The 22,961-nt window shown below is 43.7% G+C and overlaps 1 protein-coding gene across 1 annotated transcript in view; it reads right to left on the reverse strand.

Moving 5' to 3' along the window:
* Nucleotides 1–1,992: 1,992 nt before the first annotated feature.
* Nucleotides 1,993–22,961, reverse strand: part of LOC138955369 (putative N-acetylated-alpha-linked acidic dipeptidase) — a gene marked incomplete at its 3' end in the record, with an annotated part of 22,788 nt that continues 1,819 nt past the window's right edge. The window contains 11 exon segments of the mRNA XM_070326983.1: nucleotides 1,993–2,090; nucleotides 2,636–2,703; nucleotides 4,614–4,677; nucleotides 7,514–7,599; nucleotides 8,373–8,492; nucleotides 9,297–9,463; nucleotides 10,219–10,315; nucleotides 13,741–13,927; nucleotides 14,655–14,777; nucleotides 16,895–17,174; nucleotides 17,595–18,079. Of these exon segments, the coding sequence (XP_070183084.1) occupies nucleotides 1,993–2,090; nucleotides 2,636–2,703; nucleotides 4,614–4,677; nucleotides 7,514–7,599; nucleotides 8,373–8,492; nucleotides 9,297–9,463; nucleotides 10,219–10,315; nucleotides 13,741–13,927; nucleotides 14,655–14,777; nucleotides 16,895–17,174; nucleotides 17,595–17,863 (1,559 nt within the window).

Consider the following 22,961-nt stretch of genomic DNA (forward strand, 5'->3'; position numbering starts at 1 on the left):
GGAGGAAGAGAGGGAGGGAGGGAGAGAGAGAGAGAGAGGACGGGAGAGACTCAATGGGATTGAGGGAGGGAAGGAAGAAGAGAGAGAGGGAGTGTGGGAGAGATGGAGGGAGGGAGAGGGAGGGAGGGAGAGGGAGGGAGGGAGGGAGGGAGGAAGGGAGGGAGGGAAAGAAATAGTGGGATGTAGGGAGAGAGAGAGGAGGGGGGGAGATAGGAAGGGAGAGTAGAGAGGGGAGGGAGGGAGGGAAGAAGAAAGAGAGGGAGAGAGGGGGGGAAGGAAGTGTGGGAAGGATGGAGGGAGGGAGAGAGAAGAGAGGGGAGGGAAATATATAGTGGGATGGAGGGAGAGAGAAAGGAGGGAGGGAGTGAGAGGGGGGGGAGATAGGGAGGGTGGAAGAAAGAGGGAGGGAGAGAGAGGGGGAGGGAGAGAGTGGGATGGAGGGACAGAGGGGAGGGAGAGAGAGGAAAGGAGGGAGGTAGAGAAAAGTCGATTGTTGGCGGTAGGGAGGGAAGGAAAAAAGGAGGCAGGGAAGTAGTGAGATATATGTAGAGAGAGAGGTAGGGAGGAAGGGAAGGAGAGAGAGAGGGATAGCGGAAGAGAGGGAGAAGGAGAGAGCGAAAGGGAGGGAGGGATAGAGAGAATAATGGAGGGAGAGAAATAGAGAGAGGGAGGAAGAGGGAGAGTGAAATAAAACGTCATAAGATGACGTCATTATGTCTCGCCTTATCAAATGACGTCATTTGTGTGTTCTAAACTTTAAATGGTGTCATTTGTGTGTTCTAAACTTTAAATGACGTCATGTGTGTGTTCTAAACTTTAAATGATGTCTTTTTTGTATGAGTCGTCTGACAAGATATTTGAAACTACCATTATACGAAAATTGGGAACCCCTTGGACTTATAGAGAATACTACATGGCTTGCTGTGTCGTACCAGATTTACACGAGTTGTTTTTTTAAATATTGAACTGCGAGCGAAAACGAGCTGTTCATTATTAGAAAAAGCAACGAGTGTAAATCTGGTACGACATAGCAAGCCATGTAGTATTCTGTTTATCCTACATACTGTACTTACGTGTATTTTACTGAAAATGTCCTGCATTCGAGGGAGCTAAATTGAAGACGCTTGTTTTGGAACCTCGATCTCTTCTAAAGCCTCGTGCAATCTATTACGTCAAAGCAAAGAAACGTCACTCTGAAAGTGTGGCGTGACGTGTTAGTTCTAACGATTCATGGAGGGTAATTAGGGAGCGCAATTTGTGTTTCTATAATGACGTTTGTCTCGGTGACTTTGGCATCATAAGCAGTGGAAAAACAGGTCCCTGCCAGACTTGCTTGACATGACCTCATTTACATGATATACACACGTGTGATTTGAACGATTATTATCTCACGGGTGTCTCTCTCACGAATGTGGGATAAACTTGGTTTTGCCAAAACATTCATGTACACTTAAAAAGTTGTATTTGGTTGTGGACTTACTTGTTCATATCTGCTTATCTAAGCACTCTAAAAAGTAGAAATTAACACAAAAGATGCGCATTGATTTCTACTTTTTGATGAACAAAAAATATCATTTTTACTCGGTTTTGTCAGCACACGGCAGATATATTTTATATTTTGTTTTTAGAATGAGCTGATTTATGAAAAAATGTGTGTGTGTGTGTGTGTGTGTGTGGGTGTGTGTGTATGTATGTGTGTGTGTGTGTGTGTGTGTGTGTTTTGTTGTGTTTTCAATGTCTTTGTCTGTAACTATTAATGTCTGTCTGTCTGTCTGTCTGTCTATCCGTCCGTCCGTCTGTCTGTCTGCATGTCTGTCTGTCTATCTGTCCGTCTGTCCATCCGTCCTTCCTTGAACTTCGAAAACAAATTCTACAAGCCACACGAAAGCGAAGAACAAACGAAATAACCTTCTTGTACCAGTGGTAGATGTATGCACACATGAAACGTAACACCTCGAAACTACCTTTTTTACGGCATGTAGTGGTATATACCTGGGCAAATCGTTGCCTGTCCACGGGAAAGAGTGTTTCCACGTGTCATACACCGTCCCTCTGCCTTCGCTTTTCTCTTTGTCATTGGGATTGGGAACCTGTGTTAACAGTGACATGTCTGTGTGAATAAACAAACGACGGTTGTGGAGCGTGTTTAGTACTATTTTATGATTACACATAGCTCGCGTTAACATTGCGACAAGCGAGAAAGCAATACTATAAAAAAAAAACCACAAAAAAACACTTAACTATTGCAAGCGGCCAGGTTATTGAAAAGCACGCACGCGCGCACGCATGTAAACTGGCTCTCTCTCTCTCTCTCTCTCTCTCTCTCTCTCTCTCTCTCTCTCTCTCTCTCTCTCTCTCTCTCTCTCTCTCTCTCTCTCTCTCTTAGACACACACACACACACACATGTGCCCAGACACACACACACACATACACACATGTGCCCTCACACACACACACACACACACACACACACACACATACATAAAGAAAAAAAAAACCCACACACACGCACACTCATACACACACTCACGCACGCTTTCTTTCTCTCTCTCTCTCTCTCTCTCTCTCTCTCTCTCTCTCTCTCTCTCTCTCTCTCTCTCTCTCGCTCGCTCGCTCGCTCGCTCGCGTCATCACCTTTTTGGAGGCTTCAAAGATAGTTCGGTACATTAGAGGAGTAGCTGATGCCTGCAAGGAATAGTTACCTGCACAAAAGTATAAACATGAACATCACAAGTAACAACCATCACAACAACAACAACAACAACAAACAACAAACAACAACAACAACAGACAGATGCACATCGACACGCAGACACGCGCACACACACACACACATACACACATGCAAACAAACACACACACACACACAGACACACACACACACACACACAGACACACACACACACAAACACACAGATGCCCTCACACACACACACATGCGGGCACAAATTCACCTTTTTAGCAGACTCTCTGTGTTTGTAAAACGGCATTGAAGCCCTACAGATATCTACCTTCCAATGTAAACAATCGTGTAAATAACATATTATCCTACATACGTGAGAGAGACACCCGTGAGATAATAATCGTTCAAATCACACGTGTGTATATCATGTAAATGAGGTCATGTCAAGCAAGTCTGGCAGGGACCTGTTTTTCCACTGCTTATGATGCCAAAGTCACCGAGACAAACGTCATTATAGAAACAAAAATTGCGCTCGCTAATTACCCTCGATAAATCTTTAGAACTAACACGTCACGCCACACTTTCAGAGTGACGTTTCTTTGCTTTGACGTAATAGATTGCACGAGGCTTTAGAAGAGATCGAGGTTCCAAAACAAGCGTCTTCAATTTAGCTGCCTCGTCTGCAAGACATTTTCAGTAAAATACACGTAAGTACAGTATGTAGGATAAACAGAATACTACATGGCTTGCTGTGTCGTACCAGATTTACACTCGTTGCTTTTTCAAATAGTGAACAGCTCGCTTTCGCTCGCAGTTCAATATTTTAAAAAAACAACTCGTGTAAATCTGGTACGACACAGCAAGCCATATGTAGTATTCTCTATTTAACCTTCGCCGGTCGTCGTGGGTCCGTGTGGACCCAGAAGGGTGTTTATTTGAGTGGAGCGAAATTAATACATAACAATGTGGGTCCACACGGCCCCATGACGCCCTACAGAAGGGTATTCACGTTTTTCTTTTTTTGAGAAGCTTTAGTCCACACGGTAATAATTACACATTAACATGCTTCCATTTGAAACTTCGAGGTCTTCATCGGGGATTGACGCCCGACCAAAGGTAATTGAAGCCCGACGGAGCGAAGCGACGGAGGGCTTCAATTAGACTTTGGGAGGGCGTCAATCCACGATGAAGACCGAGAAGTGACGACGATCTCTTTTCCTGCTTTCATGCGATGGTAAACAGACAGAATTGGTTCTGTTCTGTTCACACACTACTTTCAGTCCACCTACCTGCAAGGGTCAAGTCCCAAGAAATATGTCTCTGTATTCCTATCGTATCACTCTCCTCCTGTTTTGTTTTCTTTCACATTTTCTCTTCTTTTTTGACGGGTTTCTGGACAGCAAACTCAAAACAAATTCTTTTCATCACAAAAGCGATCTTTGGAATTGACTGACGTAGTCCGAAAGAATTCATGCATCAACTTACGTCACGTATTCGACGTCATCACTTCGCATACCTTATGGTCTCGGTATTTCGTTGGTACTTCATATTTCCTACTGTTCCCTCTCACATGCAGTCGCCATTGTTTAATATTTCCTACTTGTAAAATGACCCTCAAAGCTAACCGAGACTAGTTGAGGCTGTATCAATGAGCGGTAATTTTTAATGAGTTGGGGCATTCTGACCAATCACAGGATCTGTTTCATTAAAACGCCAACTTCGATTGAATTACAATTAAATTTATACTTTAATTTAATTAGTTCTTGCGGAAATTTAACCACAAGCACGTTTTTGCTTCTTTGGAAAGCATGGGTCTACGGAAGGGTGTGCACATTTTTCCTTCTTTGAGAAGCATGGGTCCGCACGGCCCCACGATATCTTCCGTGTGTAGTCGATAACCCGGTCGGGCGAAGGTTAAGATGTACACACCTTGCACAGCTATATCAATGTTGACGTATGCCACAGCACGGGCTCCCAGTGTTTTCACATATTGCTGAAACAGATACAAATCCACACTAAAGATCATCATAAAAAGGTAGCTTTTTATATTTAGTCAAGTTTTGACTAAATATTTTAACATCGAGGGGGAATCGAAACGAGGGTCGTGGTGTATGTGCGTCTGTCTGTCTGTCTGTGTGTGTGTGTGTAGAGCGATTCAGACTAAACTACTGGACCGATCTTTATGAAATTTGACATGAGAGTTCCTGGGTATGAAATCCCCGAACGTTTTTTTCATTTTTTTGATAAATGTCTTTGATGACGTCATATCCGGCTTTTCGTGAAAGTTGAGGCGGCACTGTCACGCCCTCATTTTTCAACCAAATTGGTTGAAATTTTGGTCAAGTAATCTTCGACGAAGCCCGGGGTTCGGTATTGCATTTCAGCTTGGTGGCTTAAAAATTAATTAATGACTTTGGTCATTAAAAATCGGAAAATTGTAAAAAAAAATAAAAATTTATAAAACGATCCAAATTTACGTTTATCGTATTCTCCATCATTAGCTGATTCCAAAAACATATAAATATGTTATATTTGGATTAAAAACAAGCTCTGAAAATTAAATATATAAAAATTATTATCAAATTTTTTTTTTTCAAAATCAATTCAAAAACACTTTCATCTTATTCCTTGTCGGTTCCTGATTCCAAAAATATATAGATATGATATGTTTGGATTAAAAACACGCTCAGAAAGTTAAAACGAAGAAAGGTACAGAAAAGCGTGCTATCCTTCTTAGCGCAACGAATACCCCGCTCTTCTTGTCAATTCCACGTGCACTGCCTTTGCCACGGGCGGTGGAGTGACGATGCTACGAGTATACGGTCTTGCTGCGTTGCGTTGCGTTCAGTTTCATTCTGTGAGTTCGACAGCTACTTGACTAAATATTGTATTTTCGCCTTACGCGACTTGTTTATTGTTATGTTTATAGTTATACAGGCCCGTCTTATACCTGATGCAACGTCATATTGTGGTCCTTTGACAAACCTTGTATAGTTGGGTTTACTTTTTATTTGACAAATTCTCGAACATTCCAACTGCTCCAAACAAAAGAAACTCAATCTACAAACATTATTCACTATTGTTACAACTCATTTTTAATCTTTTTAACATACTTATGTTCAATATTAACTAGCGGAAAGTACAAACGAATTTTCATTGTGTTTCGCAACAGACAACATTGTGACCACACAGGATCTGCCTTGAACAGTTTGACCTGTTTACGTGTTATTTGCCACACCTGTCGGTCAATGATAATGCTATGGATTTCCATTACGGTTTGAGACTAAGTGACAGCGCAGCACTCTACGCTTACTGTCATAATGGGCAGAATATACTTGCGCAGTTTCAGCGGCACAGACGACGCACTCCCTGCCTATTATTTATGCCGCAATAGGGATTATGACGAGTACTTAGCCTGTTTTCCTTTCATACAACGTGTAGCGGGTTGGAATAATCTGCAGTGCGTCGTCGGTCCTGCTGAAGTTACATATGTGAGCGGAGCCCCAAATATATCCTGGCGTCAACCAGGCCTGAGGACTGCTGCGCCTGCGGTGTTGGCCAGGTAGTTGCTAATAAGCGCAACCTGGGCACCCTCAAAGTCGCATTCGTGAAGTGAATGACACTCGGATGTGCTGTTCTAGCCTTCCCATTGGAACCATAGCAATTCCACTCTGGGTAGGAGCCGGCCGTAGCCCTAAAAACCCACCTGTCAGTCTTTTTGTGACATTGAAAAGTACAGCGTGCCCTCAGTTTTCATATAAGTGATCTTCGGTGTGTTTTTATGTTTTGATTTTTTGAGTCACTTGAGAAAAAGTGACTCTATGTAATCGGTCAGTGTTAGTCTGTCCGGCCGGCCGTCCGGCCGTCCGGCCGGCCGGCCGTCCGTAGACACCACCTTAACGTTGGACTTTTCTCGGAAACTATCAAAGCGATCGGGCTCATATTTTGTTTAGTCGTGACCTCCAATGACCTCTACACTTTAACGATGGTTTCGTTGACCTTTGACCTTTTTCAAGGTCACAGGTCAGCGTCAAAGGAAAAATTAGACATTTTATATCTTTTCTCGGAAACTATCAAAGTGATCGGGCTCATATTTTGTTTAGTCGTGACCTCCAATGACCTCTACACTTTAACGATGGTTTCGTTGACCTTTGACCTTTTTCAAGGTCACAGGTCAGCGTCAAAGGAAAAATTAGACATTTTATATCTTTGACAAAGTTCATCGGATGTGATTGAAACTTTGTAGGATTATTCTTTACATCAAAGTATTTACATCTGTAGCCTTTTACGAACGTTATCAGAAAAACAAGGGAGATAACTAGCCTTTTCTGTTCGGCAACACACAACTTAACGTTGGGCTTTTCTCGGAAACTATAAAAGTGACCGGGCTCAAATTTTATGTGAACGTGACTCATTGTGTTGTGAATAGCAATTTCTTCCTGTCCATCTGATGCCTCATATAATATTCAGAACTGCGAAAGTGACTCGATCGAGCGTTTGCTCTTCTTGTTTTATAATTTCATAATAAATGCAAACTGGAGGAGATAAAGGTGTGTATGCAGACGTACTTCAAAACAAAGCACACCCTAAGCCTTTATTTAGAGATCATTCGGGTCGTTGCTGATTACCCGCTTGCAAGAAGCCACACCAGGTCGATGTAGGTTTGGTATGCAGACGAAACAAACTTGACTTAAAAAAGGATAGCGCACCAACAGTCTTTATTCGATGAGCTTCAGGGTTGTTGATGATAAAGTCCTGAAAGCTGGGGACGATAAAGGTGGGTATGGGGGTTGATGTGCAAGACTTCAAGTCCAAGCCTGTTGACTCACCTCGGCCCATTCCGTGGAGCCGATCAGGCCGTACTCCTCCGCCCCCCACGAGCAGAACATGATGGAGCGACGCGGGCGCCACCTGCCTGCAAGAAAGATTTCAAGTCAGCTACAGTGATCATGCCCAGTGTTTTTTGAACCGGTGTTAATATAAAGCGAAGGGAATACATACAAAAGAATAAGTCATCGTGTGATAGCAACTGGTCAGGATAAGACTTGATGAAAGAGCACCAGCTTTAGTTTGGTCTTAAAAATATCATCTGCAAATAAAACCAATAGGACTTACCGACTTGCGTGTGGTCGTTACGAGTATTTTCACAGTAAGATCGATTAGATACTGGTCACTTCCGCTTATGACGAACACTGTAACTACTAGTCTGCCTGAGACAGAACTCCGGTTCTGGCGTAAACGTTTACTGATGATTACACCCACCAACCCCAACCCCCAAAAGAAACCCCAGAACTAGTTATTATTCTTGCAAGGACGCGTTTTGTACTGAACTTGTCAAAGCAAGGGAGGGGGAGAGTTATTATTATTATTATTATTGTGATCATTTTTATGCGCCTAATCTAGACATAGCCCTAGGCGCTTACATATTAATTTCTGCCGTTAGAAATGGAATTTTTTTACAGACAGACAGACAAACAGACATGTTTTACACACAATATATAACGCATTCACATCGGCCAGTAGCCTATTAAGCGAGCATTCACCTTTCACGGTCTTTATTCCAAGTCAAACGGGTATTTGGTGGACATTTTTATCTATGCCTATATAATTTTGCCAGGAAAGACCCTTTTGTCAATCGTGGGATCTTTAACGTGCACACCCCAAAGTTATGAGCAAATTATACCATACCCTGCTTGACCAGTTGTCCCATGGCTCTGGCCACCTCCAGCATGACGGCCGTAGCACTGGACGGGTCAATGGAGCCGTACACCCACGCGTCACGATGGTTGCCAATCAACACGTACCTGTCTGTAACCATGGCAACGGTCATATGTTACCACCAGTGTTATTCCTGTTTGAATTCCCCAACAATCAATCAATCAAACAAACAAACCATCTTGCCATTCTACTAGTGAAATATGAAAGTTACCACCAATGTTATTCCTGGCTTAAATCCACTAAAATCAATAAAACAAACAAACCATCACTCCATTCTGCGAGGCCTTTTGTGAAATATAAAAGTTACCACAAGTGTTATTCCTAGTTTAATTCCCCTAAAATCAATAACAAAAAATAAACAAAACCAGTTGTCATCCTTTCGGGTCTATATGCCGTAATGTTTGGACGAAAAAAAATTAATGTACTTTTTTCCTCGACCCAGACCTGTACGTCTTTTAGTCGGTTGCGTCAAACTTGTGACTTAACTGGTTTTCCTCGCTAAGTTTAACATCGTTCCTCCTCATCACCCCACCATGCAACCTTCAGTGGTCAGGAAAAAGGTGCCTCATACTTGTCAGCGCCGTGTGTCTGGGAAATGCTTTTTTTGTTCCAAAATGGAATGTGTGTACCCGATAATCGATTGAGCCGTGTACACAGTCCGAGACATAACATACTTCGTATCACATGAAAAAGCGAACTAGACACTAATTACACAAGTACGCATGGATAGACAGAAAGAGAGAGAGAGAGAGAGAGAGAGAGAGAGAGAGAGAGAGAGAGAGAGAGAGAGAGAGAGAGAGAGAGAGAGAGAGAGAGAAACAAACCCTTTCCCCCACCTACGCCCCAACCCAACCTATACACACACAAAGAGTAGAATGATAGCCAGACACGAACCAGGCTCCACAGCGCCTTTCAGGATGGCGATGACGTTGTCTGCACGCCGCCGTGAGTTGCGCGTGGTGATGTTCATCCTTACTTGACCAGTGGTCAGAGGTCCGAACCTGTAGCTGATGTTCAGACCTCCTCGCCAGTCCTCCGGCACCTCTTCGCCTTGAAGCTCCCTGAAAAAAACACCCCAGAGTTGGTTTACACGAAATGTTATTCATATTAACACAAATGACATCATACAATGTAGCAGCATGCTTAAAAGCAGGAACGCATCAAGTCAAAAACTAAGTGATAGTTACTCACATGTTTTTCTCTTTTGATAGTGGGATAATTATGATTAAACATCAGTAAAAGCCAAGAAGAAAAGAAAACGAAGAAGGGGAAGAGCGGCAGAATTAAGGTGGGTGGGTGGGTGGTGCGAGTGTGAGTGCGGTTTATGGTGTAAGTGCAAGTCATTTTTTGACACACTATACGATGTCTTATGTAGGATGCCTTGTTGGAAAACGCTTCGTTTTTCTGTCACTCGTCATGAACGAAAACTCCTATTTCTTCATATTGATGCTGCTTTTTGTTGGTGAGGGATGAGTCACTGTGTAGTTTTACATGCCTGTATGGGGGTTGTGTTTGGAGGATTCAGTCGTAGACATACAGAAATGTCCGTATTGATAAGCAAGGTACAAGAAGTCGCACGTATTCTCAAACGTCAGGCTAGCCTTAGTTTTCAAACGTTCTTTCAAAACACACTAAATGCACGAACGCCGTATTATCTCCCTGTCTCTGTCTGTGTATCTGTCTGTCTGTCTGTCTGCCTGTCTGCCTGTCTGTCTGTCTGTCTGTATCTTTCTCTCTCTGTCACTCTCTCTTTCTCTCTCTCTCTCTCTCTCTCTCTCTCTCTCTCTCTCTCTCTCTCTCTCAGCACACGACTGACTGTAAGAAGTGGAGAGCAGCGCCGTATCCAATGGGGTGGGCGGGTATGGCGGGTAACGGTGTCTTCGTGTGGTTCTGAGGGTATCTGAACGCTGTCCCTGTTGACACACAAAACACCTGTCTTCACAACATCTTCTTCTTCGTTCATTGGCTGAAACTATGTTCCATTCGAATACATATTCTCATATACTGTTCAAAAAAAGAAACGCATAGCTTGTAATATTTGGTTAATTTAGTTATATGGCTACAAGGATATCCACCAAACTGCAGAAAATGTTTATCTGGTCGTCGACCTTTCGTCCATTGCCACAAGTGAGCTCTGCACGTGACGCATGCGTTATCAGTGGCTACAATGTCAAAATTGCTCATTTGGCATGACCACTCGTCATGCTTCAGTGTAATCTCGTGAAACTCGGGGAATATTGAGCTCTCACCATGTCTTCCAAAACCCATAAAAGCGGATTGTTCGCCACAAAGAAATCAGACGACAATTCAGCGACGAAAGATGGCCCGATTGAGCAGAGAAGACCGCCAAATTGCATTGGGTCGTTTACAAGCAGGCCAAAGTCAAAGTGCAATCGCCAGGCACTTCCACGTGTCCCAGAGCACCATCAGTAGACTGTGGGTCAGGTTTCAAGCCACTGGCTCCGTTGCTGACTTGCCACGAGCGGGAAGACCAAGGGCGACAACTGCTGCTCACGACCGCTTCATACGGCTCCGCCACCTCCGGAATCGTTTCCTGTCGGCCTCATCTTCTGTCCAGGCTCTCCCCGGGCCACACCGATTATCGGACCAGACCGTGCGGAACCGCCTGCATGAAGCTGGTTTGAGAGCTCGCAGACCTCACAGAGGAGCTGTCCTCACCCGCCGCCATCGCCAGAACCGAGTGCAGTGGGGCAACCAGCACCTTCGCTGGACCGTCCGGAATCACTGGAGACACGTGTGGTTCAGCGACGAGTCCTACTTCCTGCTCCAGCGACATGATGGTCGGAGGAGGGTCTACCGGAGAGTAAACGAACGTTACGCGCCCAACTGTGTGGATGAGGCACCCGTTCATGGTGGTGGAGGCGTCATGGTGTGGGGGGCGATCAATACCGCTGGAAGGAGCACCCTGGTGCACGTCCAAGGGCGCATAACTGCCCAGCGATACGTGGAGGAAATTCTGCGCCCACACGCCCTTCCTCTTCTGGCTGACCAGGATGCCATATTCCAGCAGGACAACGCTCGCCCGCACACAGCACGACTCACCACCCAGTTCCTCACCGACCACCATGTCCAGGTGCTTCCCTGGCCATCCATGTCGCCAGACATGAACCCGATAGAACATCTCTGGGATGAATTGGACAGACGTGTGCGCAGGCGAGAAGAAGCGCCGGCAAATCACCGCGATCTATTGCAGGCACTTCAGGAGGAGTGGGACACCATCCCACAGCAAGATATCCGGCATCTGATCCAGTCCATGCCCAGAAGGTGCCGGGCAGTTGTTGCTGCTCAAGGCAGTCACACCCCCTACTGACTTGACAGCCTCGGCACCCAATCGTATTGATTGACTGATTGATTTGAAGATGCAAATGAACTGTGTGTGCATTCAACTGTGTCCATACCAAATTTCAAACAAATAATCTAAATATTGGATTTTCTGTTGGTTTTTTCGAAAAATAAAACAAATTTGGCGAGTAGCAACTATGCGTTTCTTTTTTTGAACAGTATATATATGTGAGAATTGAGTTGCAAGACATTAGTACACAGTGCAACTTACTGTTTTGCATAATCAGTAAAATTTAGAAGACTCATCCTTAACCTGCTATGATCTGCACGTTTCTCGCCGTTTAAACCAGGACTTTAGTATCTAACAAAGACTCATCCTTAACCTGCTATGATCTGCACGTTTCTCGCCGTTTAAACCAGGACTTTAGTATCTGACACAGACTCATCCTTAACCTGCTATGATCTGCACGTTTCTCGCCGTTTAAACCAGGACTTTAGTATCTAACAAAGACTCATCCTTAACCTGCTATGATCTGCACGTTTCTCGCCGTTTAAACCAGGACTTTAGTATCTAACAAAGACTCATCCTTAACCTGCTATGATCTGCACGTTTCTCGCCGTTTAAACCAGGACTTTAGTATCTAACAAAGTTACAGTAGTATGTACAACGTTTTCTTCATCTCCTACAGGTACGTAAAGATAGACCACATCTCAACGTCTGGAACCGAGAGACTGTCACCAAAAGCTCTGCTGGCGAACTCTGCACTTTGTCGCCTTGTTGTTTAAGCAGCCGTATCAAGATAGGATACCGGCATGGCACGTAAGGTTTCTGCGAGAAAACCAAAATGTAGCTATAGGTCTTCCACACTGAAATCTTCTTTATCCATTCCCACCAGAAGTACGTCACTTTGTACAGTGGAATCTCCCTTTTAAGGACCCCCCAATTTAAGACCCCCACCCTTTACAAAACCTTGATTTTTCAGATTTTCTGTTTATAACCTGTTCATAACCTGTTTATAACCTGTTCATAACCTGTTTATAACCTGTTCATAACCTGTTCAAAACCTGTTCATAACCTGTTCAAAACCTGTTCATAACCTGTTCAAAACCTGTTCATAACCTGTTCAAAACCTGTTCATAACCTGTTCAAAACCTGTTCAAAACCTGTTCATAACCTGTTCAAAACCTGTTCAAAACCTGTTCATAACCTGTTCAAAACCTGTTCATAACCTGTTCAAAACCTGTTCAAAACCTGTTCATAACCTGTTCAAAACCTGTTCAAAACCTGTTCATAACCTGTTCAAAACCTGTTCATAACCTGTTCAAAACCTGTTCATAACCTGTTCAAAACCTGTTCATAACCTGTTCAAAACCTGTTCATAACCTGTTCATAACCTGTTCATAACCTGTTCAAAACCTGTTCAAAACCTGTTCATAACCTCTGTAAATTTAAGACACCCTTCTTTGTAAGACCTGATTTTCTGAGATTGTTGTAGGTCTTCAGAAAGAGAGTTTCATTGTATCCCATAATGCACTGACGAATGGCGGGGTAGCCGGGTTTTAACTGGGTCGCCATTCCCCGGTGTAAATGGTCACTCTCTGAGCATAGGTTGTCCTCCTTGATTAATCATTCTTATGTTTTGAGTCTCTTGATATTACTGGACTGGAAAACAGGACTAAATGCAAGCACTCACGAATGGCCGGGTAGCCGGGTGCGAGCGGGTCGCCATACCCCGTGAAGATGGTCCCTCTCTGAGCATAGGTTGTCCACCTTGATTAATCATTTTTATGTTTTGAGTCACTTGATAGATCAAACACAACTTAAAACATGTAAAAACACCCGTGAATGGCTGGGTAGCCGGGTTTAAGTGGGTCACATTACCGGTGTAAATCGTTCCTCTCTTGGCACATCGTTTCCTAGATGAACCATTCTTATGTTTTGAGTCATTTTACATTACAAACACACACATTACAAACACACACACACAAACACACTCACGCACGCACGCACGCACGCACGCACGAACACACGTACGAATGGAGGGATAGCCGGGTGTAAGCGGGTCGCCATCCCCGGTGTAGATGGTGCCTCTCTGAGCGGCGGTGGGGGGCAGCCAGACGGTGTCCGGGAACACGCGGCTGTCCTCCTCCGGCCAGGTGTAGTCCGCAGGGTCCGAGTAGATGATGATGCCCCTTGCCCCGTGTCTAGCTGCTATGTCTACCTGCACACAGATACGCACAGGTAAACTCTAAACCGCAGTGTTCCACTCTTGAACACACTTTATGTAAGCAGTTGTGAACAATGTGTGGAATACTCTATAATGATACCTGCGAAAGTAGCACACATTGTTCATGTAAACACTTATTTCGTGTTTACCAGGTGTGCTACATTTATTAGTAGGGTTATATAGTACGTCGCACGTTAGTGTTCAAAACTGGTGTTACAAAATGTGTGTTCAAAACACTTCAATTTACTGTGCAATGATGCTAGTTCTTGATTACCTGTATATGTATAGTTACGGGTAGTCCGATATAAACATTCTATTATTAGTTATAGGTATAACCATTTTCTAAACCTTTTTTCGTGACTAATAAGAATCCTGGATCTGGTAAAAACTGGACATGCAAGCATGCACGCACGCACACTCGCACGCACACACGTTCGTTCACATGAACACACACACACACACACACACACACACACACACACACACACACACAAACACACACACACACACACACACACACACACACACCACAAACAGACACGCACACACACACACACATATCGCATAGACACAGACAGATAGACAGACACACAAAAAACACCCACACAGGGGTAATAAAATGGAGGTAACTTTACAGACGTTTTGAGCAGAACATGTGAAAAATTGGGGTCTTTAAGGGGACGTTCCACTGTACGGGATGAAGTGAAATGAACTGTCCTACCTTGCTGCCTCTAAAAATCTTGCCGTATCTAGCGATGACGATTTTTCCTGTGACGTTGACACTCTTGTTGGCCAGAACTACGTAGTCCTCCACTCGCCCGTAGTTGACGTACATCAGGTCTCCCTGCACACACACAAAAAAAAAACAAGTCGCGTAAGGCGAAAATACAACATTTAGTCAAGCTCAGTCGAACTCACTATGAAACTGAACGCACTGCACGCATGCACGCATGCACGCACGCACGCACGCACATACAGGCTCAAACACACACACACACACACACACACACACACACACACAAACACACCCACCCACGCACGCACGCGCACACACACATACACGCATACACACACGCACGCACACACACACAAACGCACGCACGCACGCACGCACGCACACACACACGTACAAACGCACGCGCGCGCGCACACACACACACACACACACACACACACACACACACACACACACACACACACAGAGGTCAAGTAAACAAGAGCCTTTGTTTGTTTAAAACACCCTGCGGAAATGAATTTACAGTCTACTGCTTTTTACTCTGCACTTGCTCGGTTTATGGTCTTATTCGGAGTCATTGTTTGCTAGCCTACTGCAGTAAAATAAACGTAAACCTTGTCAGGGCATAATGCTTACAACTTCAGGATGCATCTTACGTTTCCCACGATGTTTTCATTCCTTTATTGTTATTACTTGAGGGTTTCTAAGCAGTTGTTAATACTTGAGGCTTTCCAGACAGCTGTCATAAAGCTTGCAGTAGCAGTAAAACCGATGTCAACACAATAAACAAGTAGTCACATGCCAAACGTGAAGGTCGATGCTGGTTAACTAACACACGCGTCTGTCTCTTTGATTACGAAATATGTGACATGCATTCACTTCCTTGTCCTGGTAACAACCGATGAATAAAATAAATAAAATAAAAAATCATAATAATCAATAAATCAATAAATAATCAACGCCGAAGGTCGTCAGAAATCACGAGCCCCCTGGCCCTAGGCGAAAGCTTATTTCTGAACAATAACCTTGACCTTGAACACAGGACCTTTACGTCTTTTAAACGGGATTATCGTTTGAGAATATAGGATTAAAAACACACCACCTCCTGGCTTTTCAAAGAGTACATCCACTATAAATACTAGCATCGGACAAGTAACGTATCTAGCTGACAAAGCTCTCCCATTATGTACGATAGGCTTCAGACATGATATTTCACATCATGCTACTGCATTAATGAAAACTGAAACGAGAAAGTGGTACAAACATAAACACTCAGTCTAAACTGATTGCGACTTTCTTTTGTACTACAGAGTAAATATGTGTTGGCGGTTTTTGTTTGCAAACACAAAACCTCATGTGCCAGGTATCGCAAATCATGATACCACTATTTTTGAAGAACCTTTAAATTTACTACCGTTTAAATATTCCTCCGTGAGTTTGATTTGGATTGGAAAAAACAACACACAAACAACAACACACAAACAACAACAACACACAAACAACAACACACAAACAACAACACAAACAACAACAACACACACACAACAACAACACACACACAACAACACACAAACAACAACACAAACAACAACAACACACACACAACAACAACACACACACAACAACACACACACAACAACACACACACACAACAACACACACACACAACAACACACACACAACAACACACACACAACAACACACACACAACAACACAAACACACAACAACACACACACAACAACACACAAACAACAACACACAAACAACAACACACACACAACAACACACACACAACAACACACACACAACAACACACAAACAACAACACACAAACAACAACACACACACAACAACACACAAACAACAACACAGAAACAACAACACACAAACAACAACACACAAACAACAACACACAAACAAACAGTCAAACATAAGGACAGACAAAGGAAAAACTGGATTCAAAGCAAGAAAATCAGAAAGAAAGAAAATAAGAAAAAAGTAAAGACCGTTCGAAGTCTTTTCTTAAGAAGGAGCTGACGTATCCCTGTTGTCATGTAAAGTAACACTGAATTAACTGACATTTCAATGAACCTATTGGAGCAAATTGTCAACATACTACAGCACAACGACTACTGCTGCCCTATCATTTCAGCAGTCATTACTTCTCACAAACAGAACACTATTCAATCCAGTCTGTATGCGATTTCTTGTCCACGGACATACCGTTTCGTCTCTCGCAGGGGAGTAAGCGTTGAAAGGGGGCACCACTCCTTCCTCCAATGATATGTTGCTCTCAGCACTCAGCGAGTCGAAGGTGACGTTTCCTGACGCGTCCAACAGCTGCACGCTGTTCGGGTTGTTGTCATCGGGGTAGGACAGTAAGACGTCATAGGGGGCTGCTTTGACAGAGTCCAGACCGTAGCTTGTGAAGGCGTCCTTGAGGTAGGTGACAAGGTCAAAGTCGGCTTGCTCCCCGGCGATGTGAGGTTTCTCTGTGATCCTCCTGCAAAAGGTGGAAGTCACTGTGAACACATTTTATATGAGGCAATGACAAAAGGTGATGCTCTAATGGCCGTGTAACAAATTACCAGTACATTGTATATTTGTTGTCATTTTAGTGAATCTGTTTTCTTGCTGATAATTCTCAACACCTGTGTGATGTGCGGTTTCTCTGTTATTTTTCTGCAAAGATTAAATGTCATTGTGACCGCATTGTGGGTGATTTGGAATGAATTACATTTTGACATCTAAAACGTGAAGATGTTTCTTCTCAAAAGTGGACCAGCTTAATTATAACCGTATATTGTTTTATATGGAACATAGCTACAGAGTATCGTCGAATGTGAGATTAATTTCTTTGGCACACGGTAATCTTGATTGACACCGCTACTGTGCTAATTATCAGTTTACTCCCACCAGATACCTGAGATTGTTTTCGATGTTCACATTGTTAACGGCGTTGATCAGCAAACCAGAAATCTCTGGATCGGCCTCTTGGGTAATTCTGTCGTGTGTGCCCATCTGCGCCTGAGAGCTGCCTCCTGATTCGTCACACGCAGCAAAGCGACCAATCAGAATGCCGATCACAAATGCCGCGATTCCTACGACAACGGCAACAGCTATGTAAAAGTATAAAGATCTTGTAGCTGTTTTGGAAGATCTGCCGGTGTCAAGGTCAAAGTGAGAAGGCATGGTAGACGATGTAGACGTTGTTTTCTTGTTGATCGGTATCTCTTCTGAGATGGTCTGGTAAACTGTTTATTTAGGCTCCAGCAGTAAACAGTGTGTAGTTTATTCAGCCTTAGTACAGTGTGTAGTTTATTTAGCCTTAGTACAGTGTTGCTCTTCGCTTGTCTTGCGGGCTGTCACGAGGCCTTTAGTTGTCTTGCTCCCCTTTCTCCTCTAGCTCTGATGAGAATAAAGCAACAGAAAATGAGATTACTTTCAACGGTATAGAACCCAAAAACAAGGCTTATGGTGACATTATTTTCAAACACAGATTCATTAAAACGAATAACAGATCCTACACAAATGCAAAGAAAACCGCGATTATGAAAACACCGTGATTATGTGAAACACAAACGCAGGACAATGGTTTTTTTTTTGTTTTTTTTTAAGAAAGGTCAAACGGAAACATATACGTCCAAAGATTCACACTGGAGCATTCGTCTTTAACTTTGCGCACGTTTGTCCAAGTCCTGTGTCAAGCTCACTGTTCCGCTGTACAGGACGAACTGTTACCTATATATCCTCACAAGGATACACGTCCCGATAGTGTAAGAGCTGTTGTCTGTGTCAAGCTCACTGTTCCGCTGTACAGGACGAACTGTTACCTTTATCCTCACAAGGAAGGACACAAGTCCCGATAGTGTAAGAGCTGTTGTCTGTGTCAAGCTCACTGTTCCGCTGTACAGGACGAACTGTTACCTATATATCCTCACAAGGACACACGTCCCGATAGTGTAAGAGCTGTTGTCTGTGCCACTTCTCGTTGATACCGCCTGCAGCAATTTTGGGTTACACTCCAGCAGTCAGGCCTTGAATCAAAGGCACATGGCACATGGCACTGGGTGGAGGGAAAGGGGGGGAGGGGGGAGAAGAGAGAGAGAAGGGTGAGTTCTACTCATGTCTACTAATTTTGCAGTTTTGAACGGCGGGAAAGCTCCCATCCACCTCGTATCAAGTGCATGAGACCGAGACCCGGATGGCGGCAAACACAAGGAAGATAATGTAAACACTAAAATACGAAGGAAACGGAGGGGTGTTGTCACTTATGTATACCCTGTATGATTTTCATGATCGCCACACTTTAGGGGGGTGGGGGGACGGGGGGTGTCAGAGCAAACAAACGTGTTTAAAAAACCCAAAAAACCGGTGCCTCATTTCTAAGGTGTAAATAGTAATGTTTCCGACATTTGTTACTTGACTGCATTAAATCTACAGTCCTTGCACAATTTACTGCAGGGGAGATCCATCATTCAATGGAACACGATTTCAGCGGAAAAACAAATAATAGAACTCACTATAATTATGGTGAATAACATTTCTAAAACTAGGTAGTCATGAAGAAGAAGATACATATGCCAGCAGCCTTTGAACTTAAAGCCCCAGTATGTCTCAAATGGTTTACAAAACGATTTAAATCTTCTAATGAAAAAAGCAGTTCTAACCTTATGGAACACACTTGCAATAGCATTTAATAGCATTAAATGAAACAGTTAGTTTGAATTGCTATTTAGCTCGCGTAAACCACACACTAGATTTCGTGGTTTATCTAACCCCTGAGCCATCGTGAACCCGTGTGATCCACTTTCCTTTTTTCACAATTTCGTCGCCAGTTTGTGATTTCAATGCGACTGGCTGTATCTGCATTAGCACGTTATTGTGTACCTCTGATTCTAAAACGCAACAAACGGCTGCGAGTCACACGAACTTGTCGGCGGCGGCTGGCTTCAAAGAAAGCGAGCCCTATGCAGAAAAATCGTCTGCTTTGAGACACGACCTTTCGTGACCCTGCTTCCGGGCTATCTTTGTAAACAATTTCAAACCTTCGAATTGTACTGATCTTGTCTTGATGAAAAAAGAAATCTTTAATGATTTAAGAATGTTTGTGTTACAAGCTGTCAATTTCTTATTTAGATTTTAAAAGTTAGTTCAAGCGCCAAAACGAGGCGCCTGATTGTAGATAATAAATTCTTTGAACATTTCTCACTCTCGACGGAAAGCAGCCAAGATGTTCCCGTTCGGTGAGCGTTCAAATGGAAGGGTGTTTGTACTGTGCGTAAAAGACTGACAGTGTCTGTGATGGTTTACGGGAGGCTTACTGTGCCTTTAAGTTCCAAGAACACTGTAATTTAGACTCAAGTCGATTAGCTGAGGTTGCCTCATCTCGGAACGGCATGAAGCAGACGTTTTATTCCCCCTCCCTCCACCGCCCCCCCCCCTCCTCCTCGCACGTGCCTTATTGTCTGTCAAGGTCATGGCCGTAAGGGGGGAATCAGATCGAAGAGCACGAGCACTGTGATGAGGCCCACCCCAGGGCCGGACTAGGCTAAGAGGAGGGGGGGGGGGGGGGTTTGCCAGTGGTGATCCAGGGGGATGTTCCCTCTGGCGGGGTCAAGGGGCAGAGCCCCTTGTGGGGGTCAGGGGGCTTTGCTGATGGGTAGGTCATATCATGTTCTGAGATAGGAAAATGGTCGCTCCTTGCATTGTTTGTTCGTTCATGGGCTGAAATTCCCACGGCTTTTACGTGTATGACCGTTTTTACCCCGCCATTTAGGCAGCCATACGCCGCTTTCGGAGGAGCTCCTTGCATGAAACGGCATAAAATAAACAATAATAATAAATAAATAAAAAATAAGTGAGGTACATGTTTAGGCTAGGGGGGGGGGGATTGCGCAACACCCATAACCCCCCCCCCCCCGGTAGTCCGGCCCTGCACCCCCCTTGCAAAATCATGTGATTAGTCTTCTTTCTAGCTAGGTTGTCTTTAAAAGTTTGTTTTTGTCAAATTAAGGCACGATTGTATGCGGTTGCGTGGCAACGTCAGTGCAAACAAAACCTCCACAGTACTGCTCTTGCACCGTGGTTAATGCCTTTCGAAGTATCTGAAGTATCTGATAACTGCCGACCTCACGAAACGTCAGTGCCCTTTGTAGGTCCTATATGAGCAATTGTGGCATTGTTTTAGTGTGGAGGCGGGGTGGGGGTGGTGGGCTGAATACACACTAGCAAGTTGTGAACGGACATGAATACCTGGTGGAAAATATGCACTGAAAAGTGTCATTCTTTAGCGATTGTGAAACACGTAAGATAGGTTAAAGGCACAGTAAGCCTCCCGTAAACCATCACAGAGCTCCCCGAGCGTCTAAATACAGTACAGTGGTCGCCGGTTAATATGACCACTTTGGGACCGGGATAAAATGGTCATAATAAGCGGCTGGTCATATTAACCGATGTTAGAGAAAACGACTTAAAAAAATTCGCAAAACGAAACTTTTTTTTAAAATTAATAATTGTAAGAAAATGTAACTTGTTGGCAACAAACACAAAATTAAATATGTGTACTGTACATTGTAGCCATTATAGATGACGTCCGTTGAAAAGAAATTGAAATGGAATGAAAAGTAAATGGAAGAAACGGCATATACACGTCCAAATCTTCACTTAGGGGCCTGGAAAAAAGTCAAAGGCTCCCAACTTCTCCATGTTGTAGCCGCGACTTTGAAGTCCAGACCTCAGTTTCTCCATGAGCGCTCTCATTAATTTTCAGGAGCTGTTGGGGGTGGGGGTGGGGGTTCCTCTTCGTCATCACTTTCAGGTTCTGTCTCGGTCTCTTCCACATCTTTGTCTTTTCCATGTCGTAGGCGCTTTCGTTGCGGTGAATCCTGCGTTGCGCACTCCTTCCTCACGCTGTCTTCATTCTTGAGAATGTTTGTCAAAAATCCTCTGTTGACGCCCAACTGTGCAGCACTCTCACGCATACCACAGGATGGTAGAGCTTTAAATTTGTCAATAAGTTCTAGCTTTTTCTCGGCTGTCCGATCTTGGCGTTTTTGTTTCGACATTGTTTCCTCTTGAATCAGACTGAACGATTGGTTGGCTCGTGCTCTGTTTGCCAAAAAGAGAGAGAATAATGTTCGTAATCACTTTAGATTTATTCACGGGAAATAATGAAAAGATCGCACGCTTTTTTGCCTTTTTTATGACGCTCAGTCTCGGGGAAAAAAAGAGAGAGAATAATGATCGCGACATTGGAGATCACTGAGCACTGATCACTGATCACTTTAGTTTCATTCACGAAAAAGAAAGAAAATATCGCACGCCTTTTTGCCTTTTTCAAAAAATCGTATGTATTTTTCCCCCCGAGTGATTTCAAACTGAAAAAGATGTGAACTTGTTGCCATTTTCTCGAAACAATGTGGCCATATTAAGCGGCGTTGTGGTCATATTAAGCGGCTTTTTCTAATACATAACAAAGAAGGACAATTCCGGACCGGGTAAAATTGGTCATAATACGCGGCTGGTCATATTAACCGCGGTCATATTAACCGGCGACCACTGTAGAAGCATACTTCCATTTGAACGCTCACCGAACGGGAACATCCTGGCTGCTTTCTGTCGAGCGTGAGACATTTTCCAAGAATTTATTTTCGTAGACTTGTTCCGTTAACAACAACGGCGCCTCGTTTTTGCGCTAGACCTAACTTTTAAAATCTAAATAATAAATTGACAGCTTCTTACACAAACATTCTTTAATCATAAAAGAATTCGTTTTTCATCAAGACAAGATCAGAACAATTCGAAGTTGTGAAAGTTTAAAAAAAGAAAAGCCCGGAAGCAGGGTCACGCAAGGGTCGTAGCAGACGACGGCCGGTTTATCAGTGCAAATCGCCGTTCCTCTCAACAGTCAAAAGCCATCGCTAGAGTTCTTGTGAACCACAGCCGTTGTTTCGTGCATAAAAAAACGTGCTATTGTAGATAAGCTCACGTCGAGTCGCATTCAAATGACTAACTATGACGACTGCATTGTGAAAAGGGAAAACTGGATCACACGGGTTCACGATGGCTCAGGGGTAAGATAAACCACGCAAAAATAAATTCTTTGAATTCTTTACGGAGGGCACCTAGGATGTTCTCAATTGGTGAGTGTTTAAATGAAAGGGTGTTTGTACTGTGTGTAAAAGCCTGACCGTATCTGTGATGGTTTACGGGAGGCTTACTCTGCCTTTAAATCGGGATCATTTTTTCCTGCTTGTGTTAGCTACTCATTACGAAGAACTGGAAACAA

This window comes from Littorina saxatilis, unplaced genomic scaffold, assembly GCF_037325665.1.
Source record: "Littorina saxatilis isolate snail1 unplaced genomic scaffold, US_GU_Lsax_2.0 scaffold_250, whole genome shotgun sequence".
Classification (NCBI taxonomy): domain Eukaryota; kingdom Metazoa; phylum Mollusca; class Gastropoda; order Littorinimorpha; family Littorinidae; genus Littorina; species Littorina saxatilis.